We start from the raw sequence: 13,138 nt of genomic DNA, 5'->3' as shown, positions 1-13,138 counted from the left end.
TTATGGAGGTTCCTCAAAAAGTAAAAATAGAACTACCATATGATCCAACAATTCTAGTTCTGGGTATTTGTCCAAAGAAAATGAAAACACCAATTTGAAAAGATATCCACTCCATGCTCACTGTACCACTATTTACATTAGCCAGGACATGGAAGCAACCTGTGTCCATTAATGGATGGATAAAGAAAATGGGATATATATACACAATATTATTCATCCTTAAATCCTTGCGTATCTCAGTTGGTTAAGCATCTGACCCTTGATTTCAGCTCAGGTCATGATTTCATGGGTCATGAGATCCCATCAGGTGTGGAGTTTGCTTAAGATTCCTTCCCTCTCCCTCTGCCCTTCCCCCTACCAAGCATTTGTGTGTACACGAGCTCCCTCACTCTCTCCCTCTAAAAGAAACAAATAACAAAAGGTTGGGGACAAGTTGGAGACAACCTAAAAGAACCAATGTCAAAGTGGAACTATTTGAGCAACAAAATAACATAGTTGCAGATTATAATCCAGAAATAGAGCACCCAGACCCGCCATACCTTAGGCAAAAGAAATCTGCAGAATACAGTATGCTCAAATCTAACTCTGAGAGATGCTGCTACATCTTAGCACTATACTGTGTTCCCCTCATCAACTACTATATTCCTAAATACACACACCCCCTTCCTTTTCTCTTCCAGGACCAGTATTTAAGCATTATGGAAGGCTATCTACTAAGCAATCTCTACCCAAAGTCCCTCCAAGAACTCATTTATTTTCAAGGCTTAAACTTGGCTAATGGCCCGCAAAATAAAATCACTCCCATCACCTGCACTATCCCTGCATCATCTGTCATTTCTAATTGTATGTTCCACAGCTCAAGCTCAACATGTCCCAAATTAAACTCCTTTTACCTACCCATACCAACATTCCCTAAAAGTAGTTTCCCCATTTCAACTTCAGCTATCGCCACCACTTGTCCACTCACCTAAGTCTCAAACCTGCAAATATCTATCTTCCTTGTAACCTTCTATATTCCCAATATATCACTGACTCATCATTTTCTTTCATACTGATTCTTTTCCTCTCCATCCACTTCTGCCACCTTAACTTATGCCCTTATCATTACACTCCTGAATTATATCAATAGCTTCCTTCTGTATTCTCTGATTAAACTCTCCCTAATTCATCCTACATATATTACCAACAGTTTTCATGTAGCTAGCCCTCCACTGTTGGTCACTGTAAAGACACTTGCTGATGATTTTAGTAGACACTACCGGTTGGCTACCCAATATCCATTCTTCTTCTTTGTTGATAGAACCCAAGTTTTATTCAGAGATCCTCAACTGCCCCAAGTGACTCAGGGAAGTGAATCCCGGGGTGAATCTTCATTGGTCTTACCCAATCATGGCAGTCCCATCCCCCAAAATTTAAGCCCAAGCACGTGGTTCAGTTCTTGTCATGAAATGTGAGAGGTGGTCCTTTTAAAGATTTCTGGGAAAGATTTCTTTGCTCCTACAAATGTGACATAGAAAACATGGTACTTTCTACCTCCAGATGTTGTCACATCTGAATGAGGTATTTGGAACTCCTACAGCCAACCTGGAAGATAAAGCTGGCAAGCACAAAGAGGGCAAAGGCAAGAGTAAAGAAGTAAAACTGCAGCTCAGCATTGGAAGCCTGATACACACAACACTGATAAATCTCAGAAGTACTGGGCTTAATGAAAGAAACCATGCAAAGGAGTACATTCTATAATGATTACACACACACACACACACACACACACACACTCCATATGAAGTTCTAAAATACGCAAAATTAATCTACATTGATATAAATCAGATTATCAACTGGCTAGAGATCTTGGGGGAGGGAAGAAATGACTTGGGAGAAGAAGGAATTTTTGACAAAAATGTTCTATTATGACTGGAGTGATGGTTACAGTTGTTAAAATTCATCTAACTGTATTCTTAAAAATGAGTGTATCTTACTATATATGTTATATTTCAATAAAGTTTACTTAAGAAAAATGGATAATTAGTACTATGGTATGCCAGATGGTTATGCATGCTATAGAGAAAAAAAGACAACAAAGGAGAGTACAAGAGGCAAGAGACTGGGGGTCAAATAAGTGCACAATTTTAAATAGGATGGTTATATAGGCCTTTTTAATAAAGGCCTCAAGGAAGAGAAAGGTGTACAGGAGACATATTGAAGAAGGCAACTCCAGACAGATCAGCAACTGCAGAGCCCTTCTTTTTCAGTAATAATCATCTGAAGGTTCTGACTACAGTGATCAAACATGTTTTGAAAGGATCACTCTAGGCACTCAGTTGATAAAACCTATAAAGTGGTAAGAATGAAAGCAGGGAGTCCAGATAGAAAGCTCTGCAATATGATGGTAGCTGAGATCAGGGTAGTGGTAATAAACAGAAATGTTCAGGTTCTGGACCAAAATTAAAGATAGTCTTTGCTAATGGACTGAGTATCAGACTGAAAGAGAGGAGTCAAGGATGACTATAAGATGTGCAAGGACTGAAAGCCATCTACTGAAATGAAGAAGACTGTAGGGAGGAACTGGTTTACTCGTGAACAGTGAGAATTTTATTTTGGTCAAGTTAATTTTAAGATGCTTATTAGACCATCAAATGGAGAATAAAGGAGGCAGGTGATACACAAGTTTGGAGTTCAGGGAAGGGGTCTAAGCTAAAGATAAAAATCTGGGAGTTGCCAGCATATAAAAAGGCACTTAAAGAGATAAGCCTCAATGAGATCACTAAGAGACTGAGTATAGACAAGAGAAAAGAAATTTTAAAAGCTGAGCCTAAGTGCAATCTAAAATTTGGAAATGGGGGTGGGGGGTGCCTGGGTCTCAGTCGTTAAGTTAGTCTTCAGCTCAGGTCATTATCCCAGGGTCCTGGGATGGAGCCCAGCATCAAGCCCAGCATGAGGCTCCCTCAGCAGGAAGCCTGCTTCTCCCTCTTCCACTCCCCCTGCTTCTGTTCCTGCTCTCACTGTCTCTCTCTCTGTCAAAATAAATAAATAAAATCTTTAAAAAATTTTTTGGAAATTAGAAAGAAAAAGAAACAGTAAAGGAGAATGAGAAGGAATGGCCGGTAAAATAAAAGGAAAACCAAGAGGTGATATCCTAGAAGCCAAAGGAAGAAAAGGATTCAACAAAGGAAGCAAGACCATCGGGAATAAATGCTACTGATAGGTCAAATTAAATGAGGACTGAGAATTCACTGGAATTATTAGAGGACCAATGTCCCTTCAGGAACCCAGGTCCATGTAAATATCTCTTCTAGATGAGTAACTCACACACTGCTAGTTTCAATTTGTACTAATTAGAAATCACTGTGTATTTTTAAATCAAACTATCACTCCTAAAATGGAAGCAGTAGTATGTTAATCTATTTTAAACATGATGTTTATTTTTGGTCACTATTTGGTATTCTAAGTATTCTGGTAAATAATCACCTCTGATGTTTACCACTTTTATTCTAGCCTCATCAAACCCCAAACATATCCACATATAATCAACAAGATTTGCTACAACTTTTTCCAAGATGTGATCTTTATTTTACTAGAAGGTTAAAACGTAACACCGAAATATAACCACTGGATATTAAAAATTACTATCCAGTGAGTACTGAAGGACATAAACAGAACAGAAGATTCCTGGTACAAAAGCAGAAAGTCAGAGGAATATAAATATATTTTGGCACAAATGCAAGACTCCATCAAACACACATACAGGATGTATACTGTGATTCAAATCTTTTTACGCCTGAGCCAAACAATGTAAAAGGCTCAGTTTAGGGCACTCATGCTCTTATTTAAAGATACATTTTTAATACTGGGCTCTTGCTGCTGTGCAAATTTTGATATGAGAACATTTCAAGTCCTCTTCAAAGCCAGGGGAACAGTGTCTTCCAAATAACCTGGTCCATTTCAAGGTAGCTGACCTTCCTCAAAACAAGAGATAGTAATGAGAGTTCCTGGCTGGGTACAATAAGCAAACATTCCCTCAGACATGTCTATTCAAACTTAAATGCTAAAAATAAATTGAGCATACATTCTTCACAAAACCACATGCACTAATGGTGCATGCAACAAACTGCAATCCTAATCATTCCTTCTGGGCAAAGGGTATTTGTAGCTCGCAGCAATTCTTGATACAAGGAATAAGAAAGAATACTAAGAAGTTACTATCAAGTGTGTGTTCACATACACAGACTGACTTTCATCTTCTAGGTCAATATTTTTTTCTGAGCTCCTTTTGGATGTTTCAGTAAGCAGATTACGTTCCTTGACACAAGGATTTCAGTCCTCTCTCAAAAAGATTAGATAGCAAGTTGTTCCTAAATTTGCCATTATGAGATAAGTGGCAGCTAAAATCAGAAAATTCTTGGTACAGCTTAAAACTGATTGATTGTTTTTCATTTCAGAGAAATTCAGCTGAAGTCAGTTGCAGCAAACAATTCCCCAATGACAAAGTAAAGTTCAAGGTTAATGCTACCTTAATTTTTATTTACATAGGAACAACAAGGTAATGGTACTTTTCACCCTTCCCTCAGTTTACTAAATCAATCCTTATCACCAATTGGAATACACTGTAGTATCTTCTTGTGTTGCTGAGTAATTGCTACTTTCATGCAACAAAAGCAGGTCTTGTTTAATCCTTTGCCAGCTTAAAAAAAAAAAAAGTCAGTCCTTTTGATGTCAGGAAATGCAAAAGCCAAGTCCTCCAAGTAACCAAATGAATCAATTACATTTACATTTTTAAATCAAGTTCCAGCCTAAAATAAGTAACCCTACAAGGACACATTAAATAAAAATTTTATTTTAGCATGTTTGTACATCCCAAGGTAAGTATAACAGACTTCTTTTCCTTTTTTACAATAAACTCCTAATTAGCAAAACAATTTTTGAAACTAATTTCCTGTGTTTCAGTGAGACAGCCTGGATTCTGGAGGACATGGGAGGGGAAGAAGGGAAAGAATTATTAAAAATACTCCTCTTAAAAAAAAACATAGCTATGTAATTCCTACGCAAATGTTTGTTAACTTCCCCTGGCACAAAAACAGTGATGTCATTCTACATAGCCATACAGCAGTTATAATCAACACTTGAGTTTTTAAATCACTGACAACTTAAGGAAATTAAGAATATTACTCAAAATTCTCCTCTCCCTAGAGTACCACATCTGTGAAAGAGGAGAGTGTGCCCATCTGGGGTCATATACATACTCAGCATCAACAAGACTGAAGTCATTTTTCCCTGCACAACAGAAAAGTTGTTTTTTTTCCCTTTAGAACTCTGAGCAAAGTCAGTCAGGACTTTAAATGGCTCCGTATAAAAACACAAAAAGGGTGGGTCACATTCTATTAGTAAAAGCAGTTCAACATCAAGAACTCCTCCTCCTTTAAAATGAAATCTAAAAAAACAAAATAATTTTCAAAGGTAATTAGAACTCTTTAACTTTGCTTCATTTTTTTCTAAAATACAGATTACTACCTTTAAAGAGAGTATACAAGGAGCTGATAAATTTGTATTTGCAGTGTGCTCTCACAACAAAAGTAATGTGCACTTTTTTCTTACAGCAAGCACTAAATAAAATATCCAAACTCGATTCCAATAAGAACAATACCTAACAATTTTTACTATAACATCAACAATACTTACTGCACCAAGATTTGTGGTTTATTTCCTAATCTAGTACAACTATTTTGTCAGCTTTAAAATTATCCCAAATTGACTGGAATACCAACTCTACAGCTACACGAAATCATAAAATTGTTGCAAAACTTGAGGCACCATGATTATGTCCCTTTCTATTAATATTTAACATAATGAAACACAGAAAGAGCAAATATTTCAACTTGGCTTCAGATTACAGGTCAACATCCAAACTAACAATTAAAATCACAACAAAAGCAACACAGTATTCTAAACAAAGGGCATTTCAAACAAGCTGTTATGGAGACTTCAGATTACTACATCCTAAATAGTTGAAAAGTTGCTCAACCGTTTAGATTTTTGTTGCTGATGTTAATTTATGACCAATCAGGAATATATCTCCTGTTTTTACTTTCTACCTGTGCCACATTTATCTTAGGTTTTACATTTCTGGATCTTTCAACCATTGGAGATCAACCATCAGATTACTTCAACAAGTAGAAATAGCAACACCGCTCCCAAACAGCAATTTCTGCATTGCTAGACACTTATCTAGTTGGTAGATTTATACCATTGTTCATTCTTAGTTCCTTAAATGTAAAAAATACCCACAGAATGGTGGCATACCCCTAAATTGGTTTAAATATGGTACAAAGTTATTTTTAGTTAGGTTCAAGTTTTAAAAAGGCACTAATCATTCTTCTCAAAGGCTAATCTACTCAAGTTCTTCCCATATTAAAAAAAAATAAAAGCTTAATTTGTCCCTTTTGGAAAAAAGTTTATGTAATGCTCCAGTAAAAAGACATTAAAATTACAGAATAATAAACCTAACATCAGGGTCAGGATCATACCTACTGTTAATAACAGTAAGTCTGACATTTATTCTAATTATGGTCTTTTCAAATACCAGCATGGTTAAATGTCCTTTACATGCACTTTCAAATGTAATTCTTATTTTTAAAAAACACACTTATTTTCTAGTGTGCAAAGTAAAAGGGAAGAAAACCCCCATAAACCATTATAAACTGGTTCTTATTCAGGAAAAAAAAGATAAAAGAAACATTCATGTAGTATTTGAGGACTATGTCTATTCCCTCCTTGCATGCTAGAAAGATGCAAAGACAAACACTTGCAACTATTCAGACAGATCATTCCACAGTTGTAACTTTCATCATAGTTCTCAAAGCAGTATGGTGAGGTCAGCTCACAAACAGCTTAAGTAGCCAAACTAGAAATTGGTGGTAGTAGTATCAGGCTACATAACAGCCTCTCCAAAGAATATGAAGTAAGAGAACTAAAATGTCCTGGAAACACGCCAAGTGACTGGATGGACTATAGCTTTGAGCAATGAATACGCAGAGTTTATAGTATATAGCAATTCAGGCCTTGTTTAAAACAAAAATTAGCCATATATAAGAGGTATTTAACACTACCAAATTTCTCCGTACTTGTGATTTGAAATACATCTGGGCTGGCAAGATTTGTTAAACTAAATACATACCCTGTAAAGGAAAATCTGATTTCTATCCTATATGAAAATGAGAAAGGTAAAAGAAATACTATTATATTGATATTATTCTGCATAAAATAGCCTTTATTCTTTAAGGATTATACTGCCCTCTGCATAATTCTAAAGGCTTAGGTTCTTCTATTCTGTCAATTCTGAATGAACGTCTCTGCAAATGGTTGGCATTTAGAATTAGTCAACTTTCTCAGTAGATTTTATAAAGAATTAATCCTGTCCAATCAAAGAACATAATTTTGGTCAAAAACAACTCCTCTGACCTTAATCAAAATACATTACTTTTCAATTTCACCTCTGCTGGAATATTTTAAAACAGAAGAAAGTCTAATTCTTAATTCTCCAACTTTCCAAACATACTTTCTTTCTAAAGAAATAAAAGAAAATGCAGTTATTTCAGGCAAGAGAAAGAATCCTATTCATTTCAAATCAAATCACATTTAACACCTATTTTGTGCCAGACATTATGGTGAGAACTGAGGAAACAAACATAAATCTGTGTATGATCTCACAAAGCTGACGATCTAGTTGAGGAAAATGACCCACTTAGAAATCAATCCTCTCTCTCTCTCTGCTATACTAGTCACAGGAACAAAAGCTCTCGTATCACCCAGAAAAGTGTGAATAAGTCTGCCACGGAGGACAGAAAAAAATCTTCAGAGAAGATGAGCTATGTCTCGAAGGATAAGAATTTCACAAGAGAAAGGGAATACTTCAGGCCAAGGACAGAATGAGCAAAAGCAAGAAAGCACAAAAACGTGTGTGACAAAGCCCTGTGACAAAAGCAGGGACAACCATTTCTGGAACGTGTGCTACTTACTACTCTTCTACCTTCACCCATGACAGCCATTACTAATCAACTAAAACATGTTTAAAGCCCACATGAAACTCAAACTCCTTCTCAACAGATAACCCAAAATCAACGCAAGAAGTTAAGTCCATGACATGAAATTTATGTGCTATTCTGAGCGTGGGAACAGAAGGTGGCAGGACTTGAGGGTAAGGGGATACATTAAGGACAGATTATGAATGAACACGAATGCTAGGATAATAAGTACAGATCTTATCCTGTGGACAACAGATCAAAGAATTTTATGAAAAATACAGATGTGATCAATTCCGGCAGAAGTATGAAGACTATCTGGACAGACAGAATAAAGACAGAAAAAACAATTAAGATACTATTGCAATAATCCAGGCAAGATATAATGAGGCCTGAATTTCAGAGATGCCACAAATCTACTGCAGATTCTAAAACAAAAACGGAGTGTTTTGGCTTTTATAATTCATGGTTTTAAAACAAAAGCTTGAGAAAAATTAGTATTCTAATTAGAATTCTCAAATAATACTCAAAAAGGAAGGGACAAAAAATAAATAAATAAATAAATAAATTTAAAAAAAAAAAGGAAGGGACAAATTAAAATATAAGATAAAGACTGGAACTAAAGAAGTGAATCACAATGATACTCAAGATTACTCAAGACTATAAATTCAGAAATAGTTATTTCAGGTTTAGCATCAAGAAGAACACCCATCTTCATGACCAGACTAATACTCAGACTAATACTCAGCAAGTCTTTTCTTCCGGAGGGCACTAATACTCTAGCCAAACAACAAACACTATTCACCTTAAATGCCCCTTAAATGCAGGGTCTAATTTGCACCCCATTGGGATGCAAAAAGCATAAAAGTCAAATTGAAAGCCAAAGTTTGAAACTATGTAGGTTCCACTTTATCCAAACATTTAAAACTATGTATTTCTTTTACATGAAATAAATCTTCCGGAAATACTATAGCTGTTGTACTGTTAAGGAATCATATCCTAGCCTTTTAATTCTAGACTTCTTCGCATGGAATACAACCTATTTGTAGCACTTAGGGCAGTATGCAAAAAAAGCAACTACCCTAGCACTTCTGCACAATGTTTAGTAAATTATTTTGATTAAAACTAACAACTTCATTATAGCTCAAAAGGCCAAAGACAGTCAAAAAAGTTTTTCTATTTTTGGAAAAAGAGATTCTTTAACTGTTGCAAAGGCTAATGCTATGACATGAAATCCAGGTGCAACATGTTAACAAACATGCTGGAAAAGCTAGCATAACTGTTTTAACACCTAAGGGTATTCACATTAAGGATAAAATTACCCTGTAGTGAATGCCAACAATGCACCTCATACTACATAGATAGTCAAGGGTTCTACTTTGTTACCATTCCAGCTATTTCATGTCCCAGTAAGCAAACCCTCAAAGTGGGACTCTCTACTTCTAAAAATAAGCTAAAATGAAAAATATGAACTATAGAGATAAAGTTTGTGATATATTGTTTATCCTGAGAAAACAAATCACATTAAGTTTATCATAATCTATCTCTTTTCCAGAAGGAAATGGAGTAGCTAGTCATGAGCAGGGCCCACTTTTCATGAGGTCATTCCAAAGCCATTACTAAATGTTACACATGTTACGCTTCTTTCAAATCAATCACAAAACAAGTCATCCTAAGACTGAGGTCAAATTCCATTCAACTAAAAGATCTCCAAACTTGAAGTAACGGTCCACTTACTAAATAATATTCAAAGACCAAATTCCAGAAAAACCCTCTTGTACCTCCCCCACTTAAAACAAACAAACAAAAAAATCAGTCTTCCCCTTTTAGCTCATTGTAATGGAATGTGACCCGTAGTTAGGGGCTTCTCCATTCCTTATTTGCTGCTTAGAGAAGGCGAAGCAGATCTATTCTCCCTCACAAGGGTACTATATTTCTTAAAAAGAAAAAAAAAGTGCAGTGTGGGTGGTTAATGATAATAACAACTAGAACAAGCAAAAGGTAAATTGGTTTACTTGATTTCTCATGTATGATAGGATGAGTTTATTTATTTATTTTTTTTTAGGATGAGTTTATTTAAATGATAAATGAATCTATTTTTATTTTACAACAACAAACATGTAAAAGATGAAGGATTTGTATGACTCCTAATAAATCAGATAGGATAGGGGAAGTTAAAACTACAACTACTTGGGACGCCTGGGTGGCTCAGTTGGTTAAGCCGCTGCCTTCGGCTCGGGCCATGATCCTGGGGTCCTGGGATCGAGTCCCGCATCGGGGCTCCTTGCTCGGCAGGGAGCCTGCTTCCTCCTCTCTCTCTGCCTGCTTGTGTGTACTCTCTCTCTCTGACAAATAAATAAAATCTTTAAAAAAAAAAAAAAAAACAAAACCTACAACTACTTAAATAAATCTGCACACACAAAATTACTATAAACATCTTTTCATGACAAATCATATTTTTGTCTTTGAAGTTACACACTTAAGTACCTACCTGATCATAGAGAGAAGAACAGGAAAATATTTAAGAAACGTACTTCAAAGTCTAAAATTAAACACATCTACCTGGGGATCAGCTAGCATTTTTTAAAAGGAGGTATTGACTAGATGATACTTACAACTACTATGATACTTTAACCCAAGTTTTGAAATGAACAAATTCTAGACAAAAACCCTCCCACAATAAGCCCCTTAAGGATATATTTTACTTACATTCTTCCTACACCTTCATACATGTTAGTCTCATCTACCAAAGTCATAATCTCTGTGTCTGTAAGATGTGCATGCTTTTTCGTTCTGTTTAGCTGTTCAATCTGTATGTCCGCAAGCTTCACCTTCTGTTGAGTGTCAATTACTTTGGCTTGAAGCTCTGTGAAGGCCTAATAAAAATAAGTCCTTGATTTAGTGAGTGAAACATGTACAGGAAACACAAGTCAAATCCAAACACATGAAAATAAAGCATGCTAACCAGAGACAAAGCTGTTAAATTTACCGACACAAACATCAGTAAAAGTCAATATAATTGTAAACAATCAAGACACCATACTAAACAATGAACTTAACCTGTTCTCAAAAGATGCAGTCTACTTGAAGCAGAACAAATGCATATTAAATAATATATGAGGGGCGCCTGGGTGGCTCAGTGGGTTGGGGCCTCTGCCTTCGGCTCAGGTCATGATCCCAGGGTCCTGGGATCGAGCCCCGCGTCGGGCTCTCTGATCAGCGGGGAGCCTGCTTCCCTTCCTTTCTCTCTGCCTGCCTCTCTGACTACTTGTGATCTCTGTCTGTCAAATAAATAAATAAATCTTAAAATAATAATAATAATAATATATGAAAAAGCAGGTATCCAAGGAGTAAAAAAAACAATAAATGGGAGAGTCAGAGTATGAAACCCAGAGATTCAAAACAAGAACCACAAATGTAAGACTCACTTCATTTGTGTTACATGACTAGGTTTCAAAACACTTTCCCATATTTGTTTGAAATACTAACAAGGGAATACTAATATGAGAACATTAAGGAATATAATAATATCTCCTTTACTCTTCTCAATAATCCTATGAGTTAGGGATGGCAGTTTCAACATCACTCTTTACAAGTTAAAGTAACTAAATTTGTTAAAGAGAGAAAAGTGGCTTGCACAGGGTTGAACAACTATTAGGTGGAAAGGCAGGTACTTATATCCATTTCGTTCGCCCCCTAGTTCAGGATGTTTCTATTCTACTGCCTATAGTAAATTCAGACTACAAATATTTTTTGAGAAAATGATAAAAAACAAACAAAAAAAATTCAAAGCACTAGGAGAAGAACTGTATCATGATCTTCATATCCACATACCAAGCCAAATTTGACCCTCATGTGCACCTCATGTGCACTTAACTCAAAGATAAACAGTTTCTGGATACTCTTAAGTGCCTGGAATGACTTTCAGATGCTGTCAAATTTATGCCTTGATAATAATATTTGTGACGGCAATACATGGCAAAGGCTACTAAACATTTTTCTGACTTTGTTCTCCCCTACTAGTAGGTTTCTGAAACTGATTTGGGAAGGCAGGTGCCTGAAATTTCCTATTAGTCTCCAACAAGAACAACAAAAGACCTTAGAAGATATTAGAAGATAAAACCTTTAAACAAGAAGTTTCTTTTTTAGTTAATTTAATTAGCTGTCAAAACTACCCAATTTAAGTTTCCAATCATTTTCTTAGTTTGCATTCATTGTCCAGGGGTTTCTTAATAACAAATTCAAATACTGGGAGGTAAGACCATTCACAGCTGTATTTTATTGTTAGCTCTTTCACTAAACCCTGACTTACATCTCAACTCTTAATAGAAAAAAAAAGGTAAATTTTTAGAATTGGTTAAGAATTCTTAGAGTGAATTGTTTTGCATGTAAGATTACCTGACCTGTACAAACTTTGCCAAGGAAGCTGGTATAGTGCTCAAGCTGAGATATTGCAGCATTAGAAAACATCACCTTAAAGACTAATTTTACAAGTTTCAAAAGAAAACAAAGAGCAAGTTACACATACATATATCCTCACGGCTTTAACAAATAGCTTCATTTATTAGGAGCAACAACTCGCTCAGCTGTCCTATTTCATATGCAAAGCTTGACCAGAAGTATTAAGGCATAAAATGTGCTCTTCTGAAGAACCTAAACTAATAACCAAAAGGTGCGGAGAAAGTAGAGAATAGTGGTTTCTAGCTCCAACTTTTGACTAAATCTTCTCTGGAACTCAGTTTCCTTTTCTAGAAAAAGTACAGGTTTAAAGTAGATGAAGTCCAGGATCCTTACCCTGACAACCCTTAGATGGCGAATACGTTTTTGACTAACAGCACATTTGTAAGCAACTGTTTGAAGAGAGAAGCCCAATTCCTTCTGATACCGATTTTATTTGGAAAATTTTACGGACCTGTTTGGGGTTTTTTTTGACAAGTCCTTCAAGAAAAGGAGAAGGGGGTGGGGGACCTAGGGCTGGGAGTTAAAGCCCTGATACTAACATTGCTATGAAACTAACTTTAAACTTCTTGTAGATACTGCGACCTTTCAAAGCACGGGACCGAGGAAGTGGCGTAAAAACACAGAGTAGACTTGGGAATTTTTAAAGCAAATGAGGATTTAGAATT

At 35.9% G+C, this 13,138-nt stretch overlaps 1 protein-coding gene across 4 annotated transcripts in view; it reads right to left on the bottom strand.

The window, feature by feature from the left end:
- The window catches only part of PFDN1 (prefoldin subunit 1), a 66,189-nt gene that overhangs the window by 52,542 nt on the left and 509 nt on the right, over window positions 1-13,138 (bottom strand). For all 4 annotated transcript variants that reach the window (XR_013966848.1, XR_013966849.1, XM_080804026.1 and 1 more), the window contains exon 2: window positions 10,722-10,888. Coding sequence is in view for 2 of the 4 variants with exons in the window: in XM_080804026.1 (XP_080660152.1) it covers window positions 10,722-10,888 (167 nt within the window). In the remaining 2 variants the exon portion in view is untranslated. The remainder of the gene's footprint in view (window positions 1-10,721; window positions 10,889-13,138) is intronic.

The sequence above is a fragment of the Martes martes genome (genome assembly GCF_963455335.1).
Source record: "Martes martes genome assembly, chromosome: 5".
NCBI lineage: Eukaryota > Metazoa > Chordata > Mammalia > Carnivora > Mustelidae > Martes > Martes martes.
This window is presented reverse-complemented; position numbering and strand designations above follow the sequence as displayed.